We start from the raw sequence: 20,226 nt of genomic DNA on the forward strand, positions 1-20,226 counted from the left end.
TTTTTGTTATATTTTTAGCAATTCACTTTTGAGTTTTTAACCTTAAACTTAGCTTAGGATTCGTTATACACATAATTTTTCTTAATCATATTCATAGGTTTGTTTCTAAGCTCCTTTTCTTGAAAAGGTGTTTCGAAGCTCCTTAAAAAAAGGGTTTGTTTCTAAGCGTTAACGGAGATGAATGCAGGTTTCAGTACGAGATAACTATTTATCTTGAATGCCTCACTGAAGAGATGGCTATGTTTTAGTGTTGACCTGAAGTGTGTAGGCTTAGGCTATACTTTTTTTTTTCCCGAAGAGATGTGTAGGCTATACTTGGCTGTGCAAGTGAAATTTTGAATGAAATTGAGTGAAGTTTATTACATCTAAACATAATAATTGTTCTTTTGTTAATCTATTTAAAAAATATTAAATGATAAATTCATTTTTAAAAATAATGATTGTTGTATTATATAACAATTTCGTAAGTAGTAGTATATGTTTTTTCAACTTATTGAATCTCAATTTAGCTACTAATCAAAAGCTAGAGTTCTTAGGTAGAAAGTGGGTAAGACATTGTCGTGAGGGATTGTAAAGTTTCTTGTTTACCAATCCATTTTGTAAAAATCTGCCTATCAACTTCACCTACAGATAAATCGAACTTGAATTGGCTCCAAAATGAGAAGAAAAACAATTATGCAGGCCAACTTTACACAATTTTTTTAGATATTTAGTTATGTTTAAAGCTTTAAACAACATCCTACTGGAAGTCTGGAACATCAGCTGGTGACTAATTTTGGATAGTTATGTGTAGATCAAGTTTGACAATTATGCAAGTCCATGTCTGTCTTTGAAAAAATTGTAAACTAATATCATCTGGAATTTTTTTAGTGTTGACGGAATCTAGAGATGTAAATGCAAACTAGCTATATTTTTAAAGGAAAATGCTATATATCACGTCATTTTTTTTATCACCAATAGATCATGAACTAGGCTAATAGGCTCAACCAGAATACAGTAGGATCAACATGCCAATAAAAGGAGCTAAATACATGTTTTATGGTGTAAATCTTACACTCGTTTAATTTCTTCCATGCACGTGTGACTGGCCACAGTTTCAATATTGCCTAATTTACAGATTTTGGGCAGATTTCCCCACCCTAAAAATTCAGTTGATCATATAATACCAATACAACTACTAAAATGCTGATTGACATCTGCATTCAACTACCATCATGCAGTTCTTATGTATATATAGCACCTTGACACTAAAAATAGTGTGAAAGTTGACGAATGTTTTATTGCACACAACACCCACGCAAGCAACGACCTAGTGAAGAGTCTCTTGATGTTGATCGCTCACATAGCCATTACGAACTTGTGAAGCAGTAAAAAATCGTGTATTTCTATCCCCCTCTGGAATAAGAATAAAAATTCATGCTTGTTACAGCATAGTAATACGAGTAATATGACTAATATCAAGCATATTTCCAAATCCATTTCGGATGATTGATCTTCATGCACAGTCACTGCATTTGTGGGTGCTTACTTTCCTTCACATTCTAAAATAACCTGTAAAATGAATCAGAGACACTTCAGGTTAGAAGCACTTAATACATGATTATAGTTATATTGATAATGATGACTAAACCTCAGAAGTAGAGGTCAAAATAGGTTAGGTATGGATGAACTTTCTGAGGCATGAGGCTGATTTGTTTTCTAAATAAGTTAGGAATGATCCTGACATGTTTACAAGTGAGGTCATTTTTAAGATCTTCGCCTAATTTTTTTTGTAAATGAGCTCATAAGCCATTGTTGGGCTTTCCATCCCCACTTGGAGGGTCATTAAAAGACTTCAATATGCATCACATATTTTGGGTTAAAGATTGCTATATTTAAAATATCATGATAATAAATCCACAGATATTTCATACTCTTGATCTAGGGAAAAAAAAATTCAACATGATTGTTGGGGAAAAAGGTCAAAAGGTAACAAAATTACCTATAATTGAAGTTTCATCTGATCAAAATATTTTCCTTGCTCTGAGGTAGTTATACATAAGAAAAAACACAACAATGCTACCAATAATAATCCCAGATGTAGTCAGCCAAAATGCAAACTGCATTAAAACCACAAATATGGTTAATTTAACAAGACTGATTGCCAATAACTTAAAAAAAGAACCAAGTCATGCATGGAATAAGTTTGTAGACAGTAACTCACCACATGTTCCTCAAGATAGGACCTCAGGTTCATGCCAAATATACCTGAAATCATGAAAGTTGATTTTGAGATAGAATCAAGTAATGTGCATAATATTTTCTCAGATGATAAACCACAGACAGTCTTTTGCATTTGACGTAACCACACATGCCATAAAGCCAAAAGTTCTTATTTAATAATCCACACGTTCCTTTTTGAGATCAAATTGGAAACTCGAGATTCTAAATCCTAAAAGTCCTACATAGAAAGCATATTAAACAACAAAAATGCATCATGTTATTATCAGGCATAAGTGCATAACTTCAAAACTAAAATGATCATAAAATCATTAGATTTTAAGAAGTGCAGTGGAGGGTTGTTTTGATGCCATCCAAACCACTAACAAAATTTTATAATCAACCAAGTTTGAGTCCACTTCAATTACTGATATGTGGAATTGATTTCGTTAACTGCTTAATCTAGACTAGTGTATATAATTTAAATTAAGTTTGGTTAAAATTTTGGGTGAATTCATATAACCTACTGCACATACTTTGTCAAAGAACCACCCAAAATCTTTACCTGCTACAAGGGCACCAACTGCCACACAGAATGTTCCAACCTGGAGAAGCAGTTCAAACCTGCTAACTTCAAGTCTTCTTGAGCTGTTGAATGAAACCGAAGTTATTAGAACAAAATAAGGTTAGTGTTGACAGAGAGCTATGGACATCGACAAATTTCTCTCTTGGATTGACGTTAAAGCTAAGCTAATCTATGGTGGTGTCTGACTATATGCATGATGCTTTTAATTGCCACATGTGACAATGTTGTATGAAGGAAGTTAGATACTTAGATGGTGCTTTTAATTGCAAGAGTGAAAAATATTTCATGCATTCTTAATTGTGATTGAGTTGAATGTAATAATATTATTATACTATGATTTTAACTTTAATGACAATATGGGACAACGAAGGGTAATTTGAATGTAACAACCAAGGATGAGAGTCCGAACACAATCCCGTGGTTAGAAGAACACGGGTTTGGCAGATCACTTAAATTCCTAACATCAAATCATGTGATTCTTTCAACGCAGTAATCCACGATCACTTGATACAACTCTAAACCCCCCTGGCCAAAGAGAGGAAAAACGAAATTCAAACCTTAAGCTGACAGATATAGAATCTTCCATTTCCCTTGCAGAATCAAGAAGCCTTTCAGCTTGACCATGACAAGATTCAGATCTGCAAGTGCAATCATACATCGAAGTCAACTATAAGATGAAATATCATTAGAAACGTTGAACTTATTACACAAGAAAAAGTAATGAGCATTTGTCAGAATCATCAACTAATTGTTGAGTTTGAAAGCTTTATTGGACTTGTTTCTTAATACAAATTCCTTTCAGATATTGCAACATGGATAAGAGAGCTTTCTGGATATTAATGGTAAGTAAAAACTTAAGATGTTTCCACCATGTCAGTGCTTTGACTACTGCCTTCTTAAACTTGGCATAAGAAAGGCCGTGAAAGCATACAATACTGTTGTATAGTGTGCTACAAATATCATTATCATATATACATCCTCAACTCAACACATGAACACGAGCACACAAAAAATAATAATTATAAACGGTATGCACAAATTTAGAATGAAATCAACCTTTGGAGATAATTTTCCAGAAGCATCTCAATTTCCTCCGCCTCTTCTACACATCAGGAGAAAAAACAAATGAGCAACTATGCTATAATTTTTATAGTCATATACAGAATGAGAAGATCTGTATTGATGTCTCCGATATTTCGCAGCTTACCATCAGCAACCTGCTTTTCTAAGGGAACTGAGCATTCCACGTTATTGTTTCCTTTATTAAGTGTACAATTTCTTCCCATAATACATATCCTCCGTATTTCATTTGGGTCCTCCAGAAGGTCTAGCAGCATCTGTCTGAGAGCTCCTGCCCTCGAGCCTAACTCAACCTAGCAATTTGGCAGAAAGCAAATAAAATCAGTTGTTTTCTCCGAGAGCCTAACTCAACCTAGCAAGAAAAAGTCAGAAGAAAATACCAAAGTTTGTTTGCTAATACGAAGTTGCTCCAATATGTCCCCAGTTATCCGATTTGGCAAGGCCTCCAGAAGAGCTTGAACCTAGGGTAGGGGAGAGAAAATGGTTATTCCAATCAGGGACAAGATTCAGAGAAAGAAAAAGGGGTGGAAACATATAATCTGTTATGAACCATGAAGGGAAAAAATCAATCTACTCTGTAAAATATTTCAATAAGGAAATTCTGCCACTAGACATATGTTATAGAAAGAGCCAGTTGAGTTCAGCTTTCTCATGAAAGATAACTTTTACTTTGGGAAAAAATAATCACTTCTAATTTTCTTAAGATCTTTGTTTTACCTTTTAAAAAAAGCGTTTATGTCAAAGCTCCATAAAACAAATCACTTTTTACACAATCTTAAAATCATTTTTTTTCAAAAAATGTAAACAAACATGCTAAAGAAAATATGTAATAAACCATCATGAAATGCCATTTATAATACTGCTAAGATCTTATAGAATGTATACATGGAGAATTGGCAGGAAAACATCACATAAAAGCCCATAATTTTTTACCAGTTTTTGCTCACATGCAGGTTTATAAACAATTACTTATCAAAGCCATAGGCCCAAAAAAACACAAACAAATTAAAACATGCAAGAACACACATACCACAAAGGGTCAACATAAACATACTCAGTTACTCACTGTGTTTCCATACTCACACGAGGTTCTAAGTCCATCAGTCTCCGCTCCAAACGTTGTATTCTTGAAAGTAATGCTGCTTCGACAACCTGAAAGTTCAACCATGATAACATAGGGGAAGAGTGGAAAACGGTTCACAATAGTTTTCCTAAGATGACATTGCAAGCAAGATGGATGGTGATTCTTGACATATTAAATGAAAACAAAAATACACTATTGGTAACCAACTGGTCATATGAATGTTGGTATGTTAGTACGAAGTGTAATATTCAAATACTTTCAGTTTTATAAAAAGGGTATTTGCCACAGGGAACAATACTTAAACCCAATTACTTGGAAATCTACTCCCCAAAAGTCATAACCATTTTGGATTCCTATATACTTTCTTTTCTGGCACCTGACATACTTTTAAAGGCCACATTTTTCCTGGCCTTCTGCATTGGAACTGTTGCCATCTTTAGATCCTCTATTACATTTAAGCACCATTTTGTTTGATATAATAGTGTCATTATTTTTTAATTTCCAGACATTCACTATAACCACCAACTTTACCCTTTCCAAACCTGGGCCATAAATAAGCACTTACATATGATTTTACTATTTCTCATGTTTATCCTCATTCTTCAGAATTAAATTAGGAATGAGTGAGTTTTATATTGGTACTGCTATTAAGTTGTTTCAGACCTGAGTGTAACTATCATATTTCAATTATTGAAAATAAACAATATTCAAAACAGTTTTTTCTTTCTTTTGTCTTATAGGACTGAAACTTACTGTATTCTCATAATGATACTGCTAATCAGATGATTCAGGCATGAGTCTAACTATCATAACTCAACCCATGAAAATAACGCAAATTGAATTCACTTTTTCTTTTGTCTTATAAGAACGAATGAATCTTATTTTGATGCTGCTATTAAGTCGACTCAGGTTATGAGTCTAACTATCATAATTCAACCCTTGAAAATAAACCATACTCAAATCTTTCTTTTGAGAGATAGGACTGAAAATCATCATGTTTTCATAATGATATAGGCATATAGCAGAAAATGAGTTAAGAAACATAGCATTAGTGCACTGTGCACAAGACTATGCTAGGAAGTGAATATAACTCTATTCTCTTTTTCCTCTAATTAAATAATTAGCACGTTAAATGGAGAAGCAAATTCCAATAGACCTCGATTTCAAATGGCATCGATGGTCCTCCATTGTTGTTCTTGGGGTTCAACCGAGGCAGCAATGACTCTAGAAAAGCTTGCCCTCCTTTACTGGTAAAAAAATCAATAGAGATAGAAGTTATTTTTTTGTTCAACATCCCATTATCAAAGAAATAACAGCATAATGCATCCCATACTATATGAATTATTTCAGATTAAAACAATACCGATTATAGTCAAATATAAGTACACAATCTTTCATTGCTATTGCTCGTAGTGAACCCAGGTTTAGAAGTATAGCATACTCACGGACCTAATACCAAACAAAGAAATTGAATTGTTAGAGACGGGAATTGATATTGCTGCTGTATATTAATTCCCCTTTGCCACATATGGGCTAAAACATTCTAAACAAAAAGTGGTGCGTGTGTTGTGTGTGGAGTATATTAATTTTTATGAGTCTGAATTCATTAACTTTTATCAGCAGCATAACATAGAGATTCGGGAGTAGTTCAATAACAACTTTTCATTTTTCAGTCAACCTTCATGATAGACACATTAGATTCTTATTTGATAGCAATGTCTTGTGTAGTTTTAATTCTGCCACTTTTGAGGCACAATTATGGTTTTCCATGTTACCTACTTATATATCTAAATGCTTTAGAGCAGTTCCAATTCCATAAGCTATCTGGACTTTACAATAATAATATAGGCCACAGAGCACTTTATGTACATCTTCATGAAACTTAAATTTGAGTGTTAATAAGAAGCACAAGGTATAAAGAATAAGGAACACAAAGTATTAAGATACGTTATGGCTAGGGGGGAAAGAAATTATACCAACAAAGAGGGCATTGAATTTGTCAAAAACAATGATGGATCCACACTTCGGACATCCCGCGGACGAAGACCTGAACAATTGAACGATCATGAAACATAAAATGAAAATGATATTTCTTATCGATATAAAAAGGTTAGTATTGTTCAATAGGGGAGGATATCATTACAAAATAAAATAGAAGCAGGGCCAGCCCAACACTAAATGAGGCCTAAAGTGAATTTTAAAGTAAAGCAAAAAAATAATTGCTTGAATTTTTAAAGAGTTGCAAAATTGTTGTCTCATTTTTATAATTTGTTTTTTCAGATGGCCTTTATATTTTTCTCCGAGGCCTTTTTCTACAATAAACTAATGAACTTGTGACTTATAAGGGGACTTTTTTCCTCCGACACGATGAAGGTGCTAGATGCTAGTGCCCAATCAAAATACAAATGTTATGCAAATGACATTACAAAAATATGTTCGTGTCACTAACTTTGAATTTAAGCATATCGAAAGTGAAAGATGCATAAGATGATTGCATGAATAATAATAGAACATGATAAGATAATAGCACAAGCATAGCATTTAACTCACCACTTGACTTCAATAACTGTTTCCTGTTGATCTTTCTAGTGGATACTGTTCCATCTGATTTCACTTCTACTACCTTCACAATTCACAAACATCGAAACAGAACGCAATCAGTGTATAAAAAAACAAAATTAGTACTAAAACTGAAGAATCTGCAACAAACTTCATGAAGCTTCTAAATTAGTTCTACTTCTAGCTTCCTAGAGTTTTAGCTCATTGAACTAAGGAAAAAAAAATCTAAACTCTATCAAAAATAATTTCATAATTAAGTACGAAATAATTTCATAATTAAGAATAAATAATTAATAGAAATGAATCAAAATAAAAAGAGCTAAACAGAACGAAGAGCGAACTTCATAAACAGGTTCTCGAATTCCGAGAGAAAGTGAATCGCCGGAAGAGGTAGTAGCAATCTTCTGAGGCTCAATTGAAGAAGTTCTGTTCGGAGATTGACCATTTGAATCATCCACCGCTTCATCGGAATCTGATGCAACGGTTTCGCCGTCATTCCACTGCTTCTCCTCTGTGGATCTACTGCATTTCACCGGCTTCAGCGCTGGCGGTGAATTAACAGAGATCTTACTCCGGCGAAGAAGAGTGAGAGAATCGTGAACTTGTTCGGTAAGGTCGGAGAAGAAGGCGTAGTTTGTGCGTGTGAGGAAAGGTTGAAAACGAAAGTGTGGAGAAGTTGAAGTTAAAGTTAAAGCCATGTTAGTTTAGTTCAGAAGTGGTTTTGGTGACAGTGGCGGTGGCAGTTACGGTGGTTATGCATGCCGGGAACGGAGTGTGGTAGTTAGTTGTAACGATTAAAACGGAACAGATGAATAATTTATCCGGATTTGGATTTTTTTTTATTATTATTATTATTTGGTGGCTAGTAATATAATAATAATAATAATAATAATAATAATAATAATAATAATAATAATAATAATAATAATAATAATAAAAAAAAATAATGAGTTTTGCTAATACACACCTCTAAGAAATTAAAAATTAGAATGAGTATTTTAACAAGCTACACCCATTTGAAAAGAGGACAAAACACCCACTTTTTCCTTCTTAGAAAGCTCAAATCAAAGGGGCATGATTGTAATTTAATTTTTAACAACAAAAATGAAAATTTCAATTTTCTCTTTACTTCATTGATCATCGGAATAAAAATAAAAATTTCGGACACAAAAAAAAAAAAAAATTCAAGTTGGCTTCTCTATTGTCGTTGCTACTCTGTTGTTGTTGCTAGAGAAAATACTTTGTATTTGTTTGAAATATATTGCCTTGAGTTTTCATTTTTGTTACTCAATTTAACTAGTTATGTGGCTCATCATTTGACAAGCACTCATATTAAGCAAGAGAGAGTCAAGAAAGATGACCATATGGTGACAGAAAGGAAAAGAGAGAATAAAGATTTACAATTAATGATTTAATGAGTAAAAAAAAATTAATGATTTAAATTACAATCATGCCCCTTTTTGATTTGAGCTTTCTAAGAAGGAAAAAGTGGGTGTTTTGTCATTTTCAAATGGGTGTAGCTTGCTAAAATACTCCTTCTAATTTCTTAGAGGGTGTGTATGAGCAAAACCCATAAATATTTGTTTGTTTATGTTTCTAACTTTATTTTTCAGTTATCACAGTATTCTTGTTCCGACGAAGTTGATGGGAGTAGAGAGAGAATATGGATTAGCAGGATAAATAAAGAAAAGTCCACACATTCTATTTTAACGGGTCGAAATTACTAATGTCGGATGTTAGGACTGGGGTTCGAATCCCGATTACTCCACTTTGTGCGTGTGAGTTTCCATTTCGTCTATCAACCAAAATAAATAAATAAGTGAGCAATTTACATATATTTCTTTTCTATTTGGTATGTGGTTGATATTTATTTGCATTCGAATTCAAAAATAAATGGTACCATTTTCTTCTAAATATTTGTGATAAGTGTGAGTTGAATTAAGTCTCATATTGCTTAAAAAATGAAGGTTGAATATTTTATAAATGAAAGGATATATAAATCTGATTTCTTAAAATTTTGGTTAAAAAATATAGTGTCAACTTACTTATATAATTACTCCGAATCCAATAAAGATTCTGACTACGCCTTGTGACCTAATACCAAATTCCCTCAAACTCAATATTGATTGGTAGATCTTATATTCGGTGTATATTTGAATTTACTATGATAAAATTATGGTAATTCATAATAATTTTGATAAATTTATTGTAATTTCGAACATGCATTTAGACGGTGGTGTTATAAATGCTTTCATTTGTAATTTTGTTGGCGCAAAATTTTCGAGTTGGCTTTGGAGCTACACCATTGTATTTGGATAACGAGATATATGATCACTTCTCTCTTATACTTATATATTTGATGTATAAATGGGATTGAAATTGTGTACACCGCAATGCAGTCAGTTATATATGGTCTGTCATATTAAAATTGGATTATCTAAATTTTTATTTATAAATAATTAAATTCGAATATAAAATTTATATGTTTATCAAAGTAGAGATCTTTTTCTTTCAAGATTTTGTGCCAATCGTTACCAAGTCTGCCATATCTCATAGCAAGGTCTTGTTATTCCTCATGTGACCAACGTGGTTTTTTGATTTTCTAAAAACAGAAGGAGAAAGAGGAGTGAGTGAGTGGTTTAAGTAAATTTGTAAAAGAAGTGACAATGAAATTATATTCATTGAATGAAGGAAGAACTAAGAAGGACACAAAATTTACGGTTATGTCAAATGAATTTCACTTTCTTACATTTTTTCCTTTAGGTCCTTATTGTTGTTTGATGCATCTCTACCCTCATTCTGATCCTCTGTCATCTTACCTCTTTTCCTTTTTTGGCTTTCTTGGAAGAAGAAGTAGGTCCTTCTCATTCCGATTCTCTTCCATTATCTCTTTTCCTTTTTTGGGAAGAAGAAGAGGTCCTTCTTCATTGTTCTTTGATGCATCTGTTCTCTCCTCTATAATCTTTTGTGTGTTGTTCTTATCACCCTCTTCATTTTTTGAGTCACAAATTTTTTGATTTTCTTTCAAGAGACCAAGGGAATGTGAAGAAAGGGAAAAAAACTATGGAAATGTGTTTAAGAAGAAATGAATAGCTAGCTAGCTGTGAATGAATGTTTATAATCAATGTTGCTAAAATCTCGTTTTAAAACGTAAACTCTATCGATTCTACGTTTTTATGTATGATTTGCGTGTTAAATCAAAGCTAAACTAGTTTTGAGTGATTTCATAAGTCAAAGCAAATTTACATGATTTCACTATGTGTAAAATTGGTATAATCATTTAAACTTGCGGATTTTCACCTACGGTAAAATCATTTAAATTCGCATGTTTTTAACTACTTAAATGAGATCTAAATTTTTATTTGTTAATTCAAAAGCTCGCTTACATCTTTTTAAAAATATATATAATGATAAATACAATATCATATAGTATTTAGAAAGACTTTATTTTTTAATAATAGTACTCCCTTCGTCCCAAAATATAAGCAAATATGAGTCAAAAAAACTTAATGTATTTAGTTAAAAATTTGGACCAAACATATTCACTTTTGTTGACCTATTTTTGCTTATATTTTGGAACGGAGGGAGTACATGTAAATAATTAGAGAAGTAACAATTTTTGACACGTACTTTTTATAATAATATACTTCATCTATTTCTATCTTATAAGGTTCAATTATTAATAGATACATAAATGTAATAGGGGTTTCGTAAAAATAAAATAACGGGTGTTAAAATTTACAATACAATCACTTTATATTCCTATCATATATAAATCTTACATGACATACATGATTTAATGAGTCATGTTTAATACATGAAAAAAAATGAAAGAGATACTATATTATTTAAAAATATATTGATGGGTATATATATAGTTGTTGGTGCTATTTGTTGAGAAAATCAAAAATTTTCGACATGTATATTTCAACCAATACCAACCATATTTAATAATATATTGTACCAAAAAAAAAAAACCATATTTAATATTGAAATGCATGACTATAGTCATAATTAATTCATGAGAATGAAAGAAAATTAATTTAATGTGTATTATCTAATATTTAAAATTGTTTTTTAATTTAAAATAAATAATATATTAATTTTTTATATTTTCTTTAATTAATATTCATCACACTTAAATTTCTAGACTAAAAATAAAATTCTTAATATCATATATATATATATATATATATATATATATGACGTAAACTCTAGTAGTTTACGAGTCGAGTGTACGTTTCGATTCCATCTAAACTAAATGAGTTGACGTAAAAACTCGATTCTGACAACCTTGTTTATAACTGCCAATTAAACTACATAACTGTTTATAACTTCCAAGTGACAACTAATCAGTAAACACATTCAAATTCTGTAACTTATGTAAATTTTAATGTGAATGACATATATTTTTTAATTATTTTCCCATTCCTTTCTCCTTTTTAAATTATTATGTTTTGTTAAAATTTAAAATTTTTACAATTTTATCTTTTCTTGATCATACCATAAAATTCAAATCCAATAACTACTAACCTAAATTAAAATTGTAACTAACTTGTTTCTATAGACATGTGCTTATACTACATTGGTTGCTGCCAAGTATGAACATATAATTTCATCTTACCTCAACTCAAAATTGGCTTCGGCTAATATGGAAGACTTCACTAAGTCTTTCATGGTGCACAAGTTTCGAATATTATTATAATGAATACGAATTTTATAAAATTTACCGTTGTATTGAAAGTCTATATCATATAGATCATCCATAAATTTTTTAAGAAAAATTAAAAATGATTTGATATGTTATTGAGACTCATCAAGATTAACAGTATTCAATTAAAATTCATAAACCATTAATTTTGATGGGTCACAATACATATCAAATGATTTTCGATTTCTTTAAAAAAAATTATGGACAATCTATATAATATAAACTTTCAATCCAACGGTAGATTTTGTAAAATTCTTATTCTTTATAATAATATGAGCAACTTGTGCATGATGCACAATTTGGCTACTTGTGCACATCAGAAGCAGCCGATGAATTAGTGCACAATTATATGTTCTAAAATCAATGTTTCACAAGTAGAATTATAATATAAAAATCATTCATATGTTAATTGCTTATGAGTACGGGTGTATATGATTATTATTATTAATTTGATTTAAGAGTGATCAAAGTATTATCGGTTCCTTAAAATTAAGAGTGGTCATAGTATTATAATTTCTTTGATTTAAGAATGGTTTTAGTACCATATTAGAATGGTCTCAATGCCATTATTGAATGATATTATAGTATCAATACGTGTGGTATCGTAGTATAGCTGAGTCATAAATTAATATCATAGTATCAATACGAGTGGTATCGTAGTATCGCTGAATCATAGATTGATATTGTAGTATCAATTCGAATGGTATCGGAGTACTATTCAAAGATGTATTCTTTGACCAATTTCTACGGTGCAGTAGTGATGTAGGAGGGTTTCTTTAGTAATTTATTATTTTAGATAGATTTAGTTTTATTATATTTTAAGTAGATTTCTTATTTTTATATTTCATATAGATTAGTTATTTTTATATTTTAGGTAGATTTGTTATTTTTATTTAGTTAGGTTTGTTATTTTCTTTTACAATCTTTTAGGAGATTTGTTATTTTTATTTTTCACTCCTATTTAAGTTAAACTATTGTAGCCTTGAAGGCAAACTTTTGATTGAATAAAATTCAGAAGCGTGAAGAAAAAGCAAGCGCTAATCCTTTTAGATAAAAGTTCTGGAATCCACCAGATTTCCGGAATCCACCAGAAAGAGTAATTTGGAATCCACCAAATTTGAGAAAAATCTCTGAATTTTATTCAATCAAAAGTTTGCCTTCAATGCTACAATAGTTTAGCTTAAATAGGAGTGAAAAATAAAAATAACAAATCTCCTAAAAGATTGTAAAAGAAAATAACAAACCTAACTAAATAAAAATAACAAATCTACCTAAAATATAAAAATAACTAATCTATGTGAAATATAAAAATAAGAAATCTACTTAAAATATAATAAAACCAAATCTATCTAAAATAATAAATTACTAAAGAAACCCTCCTACATCAAGTAGCAAATCGGTATACAGTTGTAACTTGGTTGTTTTATCCTGAGACTTCGTGGTTGATAGTCTGTTTGCACAATTTTGGGCAGTGCCGCGAAACGTCTTAAAGAGAGCGATTTAGTTCGCAACTCAACCCAATAATCTCTTCGGTGATTGAAAAATTATTTTAACTTTTTTTTTTAACTCCGAAAACAACTGTTTCTAATTGCTAAACTAACATAACAGAAAATAATAATGCCAAAATTTTTATAACGTCTATTGTTTAAATAGCGGACACAATTTTTGTAAGCAGCCGATAAAAATTTTAGTAGGGTGTTTTTTCTCAAAATTTCTGATAACTACGAAAGGGTAAAATGAAAAATACTTAAAGGCACGTGAGTAGCTGGTTGGGTGCCGAAAGGAATTCTCTAATACAAATTCAAACAACACTGTTTCAATCTCTCAAATTTTCACTGCGTGTAGCTTAAAATTGGAGGGAACAACCAAAACCGAAGAGAAGCCCATGGCGGTTCCGGCAGATCCATCCATTGAAGAAGAAGACGAACACCAGCACGATGGTCCCACACATCATCCTTCTGCTCCGTCACACGAGGTTATCATCTAAACCACCGCTTAATCACAAACTCTACTTTTAATTTCACTCACATTTTAATCCATTTTCATTTAAATAAGCTCCAACTTATAATTAATCCCTATTCATTTTAAATTAGTGTTACTGGTAATTGAAAATGAAAACAAGTTTATATTATTTGCCGCTTTTTATTTTTAATTTTGTTTTAAATTCTTATTAATTGATTGTTTTGAAATTGCAGTTTTTTGATTTATCAACAACTGTTGATCCTAGTTATATAATCTCCTTGATAAGGAAGCTTTTGCCTTTGGATTCTGCTTCGGTTAACCGAGGATCGGTTACAGTTAGTAAAGAAAGGGATGCACCATCTGTATCCAAGAGTAAATCTGAAAATATGGATGTTGATGTTTCTTGTGAATCTTCGCACTCGCGAGGTGAATGTCAAGATACGGGTGATGGAATCGAACATTCTGGTGTCTCGGTTTGTGAGGATGTGTGGGAAGAATGTGGTTGTGTTTTGTGGGATTTAGCTGCTAGTAAAACACACGCGGAACTCATGGTATTACTGTATTTTTGTTTCGTGTTTAGTTGAGTTTTTTTGTCTGCATGGTGAAAATGTTAAAATTGATCGTATCTCTAAAACGTGATTCTAGAAAAGTTAAGGTAAAATACATCTAGGGGTCCTTTAAGTTTTGCGATTGTAATAGTTATAGGTCCTTTAAGTTTTTTAGGCAGTTAGGTTCTTTTGTTTGTTGATGGTGAAAAGTGTTAAAATTGATTGTAACTCTATATCGTGATTTAAGAAAAGTAAACAAGTTAAAGTTAATTTCGCCTTCAAATTTCGGTTTGACTAGAAGTGATAAAATAAATATACTTTGTGTTTGGTTGAAGAATTTAAAATCGAGTCTTACTCGGAGTGAAAATAGTTAAACATAAATCACTTTACTTGAACTAGATTTTAAACAATTCAAATTTACCAAACCAATCAAAATCATGATTATCAAATGTACACCTGGATACATCATATATTAGTTTCAATTCAAAGTAAGAGCTCATTTAATGTGCGATGCAGCCATAATCTGGTCCTCACGAAACCATTTTTGTCTTAAAGTTTTTCACTTATGTGGGATTTTTAAGATGATGGTAAATGATTGTTTGAATGTATTCAGATGCATGTTTTCCGACCTTGACCACTCTGCCCATCATCAATCAAGCTTCCAATAATTGATATAAAAACATCATGGCCAATTTCTCTCATTGATTTATGCCGTTTAATCTTTTTCACTGTATAAACTGAAATAAGATGGGTTTATGGTTTAATCATGCAGGTGGAGAATCTCATACTCGAAGTTCTTTTAGCAAATCTCATTGTTTGCAAATCTGTGCGTGTTACTGTAAGTCAATGTTAAGATATAAATATGTACCTTGATTTAGACTGCATTCTTGTAATGGCTTGTTAAAATATAATATTATCAGGTGATGAGATGATCTAAGTTACTCTGTTACTTATTTTTGTATTAATTACATGCTGCAGGAGATTATTATAGGAATTATCGGGAACCTTGCCTGCCATGAAGTTCCAATGAAGCATATAGTGTCAACAAAAGGACTGATTGAGATAATTGTGGATAAATTATTTATGGAAGATCCTCAATGCCTATGTGAAACATGTCGGTATGATGCTTTTTGATGCATGTAAATGTAGTTCTTCTCACTTTCTTTTTTGTTAAGGACCAAATTACCTGATTGGTTATGATTTCTGTATTGTTATCCCTGTTTTTCACTTGCTAGTATCAAATGTTTTGTATCGTCTTTTTATATTAAAGAAAAACGTGTACATGTTCCATGCCGATCTAATTAGGCCTTATCCATTCTGTCCATTTCCTTTTAACTTCTTTATTTTTTTCATGAATTTGCCTGTTAGAGAAGTTACCGAGTTATAGTTTCTTTTACTTTTGCTGAATTTGTTCATCTTTCTTCTAATTCTGGTGAAAGACTTGGCGCTCTTTACTTATGAGGGGTTTTCTCTGGTAAATCTTGTTTTCAACTCCTTTCCCATTCTCCTAAGAGTCTCTACAGCTCATTCTAAGGTCAAATCTTATGTTTGGACTGTAGTTTTTACATAATTAATTAACAGCAACCTTAATGACATGTTACTGGAGCATAGAATCTCATTGCGTTGTTTTCCAAAATGTCTATTATGCAATTCTAGTCCATCAACCAGAGATTATCTCGTTTTGCATTGTTTTATTGCTACTTTTTCATAGAGTAAGCTGTGCGGGATTTATGGAGGATAGTAGATTTGTCCTACGGATATGTGTTAATTTCTTTCTCTTGATTTGGAGGTTTTGCTCTCATAAAAGCTAATATTTTTGTGGCAAAGCTCGGTCTCTGCAATTCTTTGTGGTATATGTCTGGATAGGAAATTCTATAATTTTAAAGGGCTCCTGTTTTACTCCAGACTTATTTTTCACAGGGTTGTTATTTTGGGCACCGTTTGGTGTTTTGGACCTGGTGTTTTTAGAACTGGTTCTTTCAGACATGCAGAAATATTCGTGTGTTTTGCTTTTTCAATGTTATTTTCTTGAGAAGTTGACATCCACTTTCTTTGTATTATTATCTTCTTCCTTAATAAATTTCTTTCGGTAAAAGAAGAACATGCACACAGATATACCAGCTTGAATGGATAGGAAGAGGGGGTGGTGTTTTATTTATTTATTTATCAATCCCTAAATTTTATTTGTGTTGTGCTGGAAATTAGGTATCATACTACTTTTTTCTTGATTATCTCTATTTTAGTAACAACCTTTCTTGTGTTATGAAAACAGATTGTTGACTGTGGGCCTTCAAAGTGGCGAATCTATTAAATGGGCTGAGGCATTGCAATCCGAACAAATATTATGTCAAATATTATGGATTGCAGAAAATACTTTGAACCTTCAGCTTTTAGAAAAGGTAATGAATACTTTGTAATTCAGTAATTATCGTAGTTTCGAAACTTTGTGAAAGGTATGCTGTGGAATATTGCACAAGAAACAATTTTGGGAGGAAAAGTAATACAACTATTTTGCTTGCATTTTTTTTTTGGCATTGTTTCTAAGTCAGAATGCAAGTTCATGCTAATCGATTGCTAAGAGTATTTTAATTTTTAACAGTGTGTAGGGCTTATATTAGCTATATTAGAAAGTCAGCAGATTATTTTGGATGATCTTCTTCCATCCATGATGAAGCTTGGTTTGGCAAGTATATTGATCAATCTCTTGACTTTTGAGATAAGCAAATTAAAGAATGACAGAACACCTGAAAGGTACCATGATCCACAACCCTCCATTTCACATCAGTGAAATTACGCAGTTCTTATTATCTTCTAAGACCAATTCTGACCACATTATTGACACATGTTTGTAACTATTCGTCCATCAGCTTGGTGGAATTGATTTGACAACTGAATATATTAAAATTTCAGGTATTCAATTCTTGATTTAATTCTTCGTGCAATCGAAGGTCTTTCTGTTATAGATGAACATTCTCAGGAAATATGTTCAAATAAAGAGCTTTTTCACCTTCTATGTGACTTGGTCAAGTTCCCAGATAAAGTTGAGGTACCGTGTTGATATAGTTAACACTTTCCTCAAGATGTATTTTAGTTTACATCAACTTTTGATATCAATAATTTGGTATTTGATGACCTGTAAATTTTTGTTTTCATCCATGTTAGGGATTGAGATATTATCGAAGGAGTATCTTAATCTGAAAAATTATATTCATAGAACTCACGCAAATATCATAACGACTTCTCCAATATAAGCAATACATGCTCTTTTGCCTATAATATGTTCTCGTAGACTGATAAGAAATGAAAATGATTTGGACAACTGAAAAACAATGGTGAATTGGTCATATCTCCTGTAGGTTGGGAACTGCTGTGTTACTGCTGCTGTTCTTATTGCAAATATTTTATCTGATGTACCTGATTGTGTTTCCGAAATATCACAGGGTAAAACATATATCTCCTTCACTCTCGTTCTTAGACGTCAATGCTCTATTTATTTGTTTTCGGTGTATCTGGAGGATTAGTTGTATAATGGTAAATGACATTGTGTTTGTCCTTTCCAGATTGGCGCCTCTTAGGTGGTCTGCTTGATATATTTCCTTTTGCTTCAGATGATTTGGAAGCAAGAAATGCAGTCTGGAACGTACTTGTTAGAATATTGGTCAGAATACACGAAACTGAAATGAACTCGTCAAGTTTATGTCAGTTTGTTTCAGTTCTTGTCAGAAGAATTGATCTGATTGAAGATGAGCTTCTGAACCAACAATGTGTTGACTCCAGTCCTGTTTCAACAACGGATGCTAGAAACACATCTGTATCCTTCTCTTTTAGTTATTTGGGTTTATTGTTTACAATTCTAAGGCCCCCTTGGGATGGTAAGAATTGAAATTTATGAAGAATCACGATTCTTGGAATTAGGTTTCAGTTTCTTACAAATAAGATTTTGCATTAGGCCTTAGACTTATATCTTCCTATGATCTGTTAACCTTAACCTTAATTATAATAGCTCATGAGAATTACCAGCATTGTGAATCAGTGGACTACTGTAAAGGAGGATGCTGAGAATAATGGGAATGCTGAAGTTCTTTTCAATGAGACAGATTTGAAAAAGTTGTTGGATTGTTGTCATAAATTCTCCAAGTAGAATAGTATGTTGTAAATTACAGTTGTCCAGACAATCTTTGAGGGTTTGACTTGTATTGTTTAACTCACTCCTAAAGCCTCATTGTGTAGATTTGAGAGAAGCTTCGTAAGGCTGAAAAATAAAACAAATCTGTTGGTATAAATTTTAGTAAAGTGTCCAATTCAATTTATGTAAAATATATCTAAATGTGGAGGGCATACAATTAATATGTATGCTAATCTGTTTTGCCTATTATATGTATATACCCGGTTTGAAAGGGTATATATTTCTTATGTAATATTGGATACTTGTATTCTTGGAAGCAAATTGAGGAGCTATTGCTCAAACCGATGAAAATTATGAATGACAGGATGATCAAATATTTGAGAGATGCCTTGCTATAATGTGGATAAGCCATTGTACAGAATCATACAATGAAGTTTGACAACAAATCTATAATTGGATGGATCTAAGCAGATTTGAGGAAAAATATTATGGAAATCGGTTTGAGAATATATGAGATATCATTTAGAGTGGTGATCCATTGTATAATACAATGATGATGTTAATTGGATATGAGCCAATGAAATAAATTTATAAGTAGATTTATTTTATTGATCAATAAGTTGTCACTTAGTAATCATCTAAGTAGACTTGTATAAACTTATTGTGAAAATCGAGTTTAATTTATAAACTCAAGAAATTGTGAGATTAATTGACTTTGAGACGTCTTAGTCAATATTTGTGAATTTAGCGGATCCGGATACTAAACCTCTAGGAAGAAAATTGATAGGAATGGACTATGCCATTGAAATACGACAAGTAATGAGAACCCAACCTTTGTGATTGGAGATCCCATGAAGAAGGTTCATATGGGTAAAAACAAGTTACTTGTTAGTTATGTTAGCACTAAAACAATTTTGTCCATTTCCTATGTGTTATGCTAATGGCTATGAGAAGTGCTAAATTAAAATTAATTTGAGGGGTAAGCTTTAAAGGCTTTTAATGATTACCATAAGCCCTTATGGGTGGTGTATGGTTGTAGCATACACCAGATGGAATCACTTATATGAGTGTCAAGTGGGGCCACTTGCATGAGACCGTGGCGGGTCTCCAGAGCACTCATGAAAACCAGACACGCGCACAACCTAAATGCGCAACACCGCGTAACACGAGAATTGTGGGGGTGTGATGTGGGTGGTAGACCGCTAACATACATCAAGTGTCTTTGGTTCATATAGCTTGCTACACCAAATTCATTGTGTGTTAAGTATATCATTCTAGCACTGGTTCATATAGCTTGCTACACCAGTTTGATGCATCACACTAAAAAGTGACTCTTACAATATTTTCAAAACAATTTTTAGTTTATTTAAT

The 20,226-nt window shown here is 31.9% G+C and overlaps 2 protein-coding genes across 4 annotated transcripts; one reads left to right on the top strand and one right to left on the bottom strand.

The window, feature by feature from the left end:
* Nucleotides 1-997: 997 nt before the first annotated feature.
* LOC123898608 (magnesium transporter MRS2-11, chloroplastic-like) lies at nt 998-8,372 on the bottom strand. The gene is made up of 14 exons (XM_045949604.1): nt 7,850-8,372; nt 7,500-7,572; nt 6,926-6,996; nt 6,313-6,398; nt 6,106-6,196; nt 4,949-5,017; nt 4,246-4,326; nt 3,993-4,158; nt 3,842-3,887; nt 3,343-3,423; nt 2,765-2,847; nt 2,204-2,247; nt 1,982-2,099; nt 998-1,551 (listed from the first exon to the last, which is right to left on the bottom strand). Exons 1-13 carry the CDS (start codon nt 8,204-8,206, stop codon nt 2,004-2,006), a joined length of 1,344 nt encoding a protein of 447 aa, XP_045805560.1. The 5' UTR covers nt 8,207-8,372; the 3' UTR covers nt 998-1,551; nt 1,982-2,003.
* Nucleotides 8,373-13,992: 5,620 nt separating this feature from the next.
* On the top strand, nt 13,993-19,240 carry LOC123898609 (protein saal1-like). 3 transcript variants are annotated; one of them, XM_045949605.1, is made up of 10 exons: nt 13,993-14,194; nt 14,415-14,732; nt 15,502-15,567; nt 15,708-15,847; nt 17,002-17,128; nt 17,329-17,480; nt 17,640-17,775; nt 18,086-18,170; nt 18,290-18,540; nt 18,733-19,240. In XM_045949605.1, the coding sequence occupies exons 1-10, from the start codon at nt 14,105-14,107 to the stop codon at nt 18,868-18,870; spliced, it is 1,503 nt and encodes a 500-aa protein (XP_045805561.1). In that variant the 5' UTR covers nt 13,993-14,104; the 3' UTR covers nt 18,871-19,240. The 3 variants fall into 3 exon arrangements, with proteins under 3 accessions (XP_045805561.1, XP_045805562.1, XP_045805563.1); XM_045949606.1 differs by having other exon boundaries at nt 14,014-14,194; nt 18,338-18,540; XM_045949607.1 differs by having other exon boundaries at nt 14,029-14,194; nt 14,468-14,732.
* The last annotated feature ends 986 nt before the right edge of the window (nt 19,241-20,226 follow it).

This window comes from Trifolium pratense, linkage group LG7 (genome assembly GCF_020283565.1).
Source record: "Trifolium pratense cultivar HEN17-A07 linkage group LG7, ARS_RC_1.1, whole genome shotgun sequence".
NCBI classification, from domain to species: domain Eukaryota; kingdom Viridiplantae; phylum Streptophyta; class Magnoliopsida; order Fabales; family Fabaceae; genus Trifolium; species Trifolium pratense.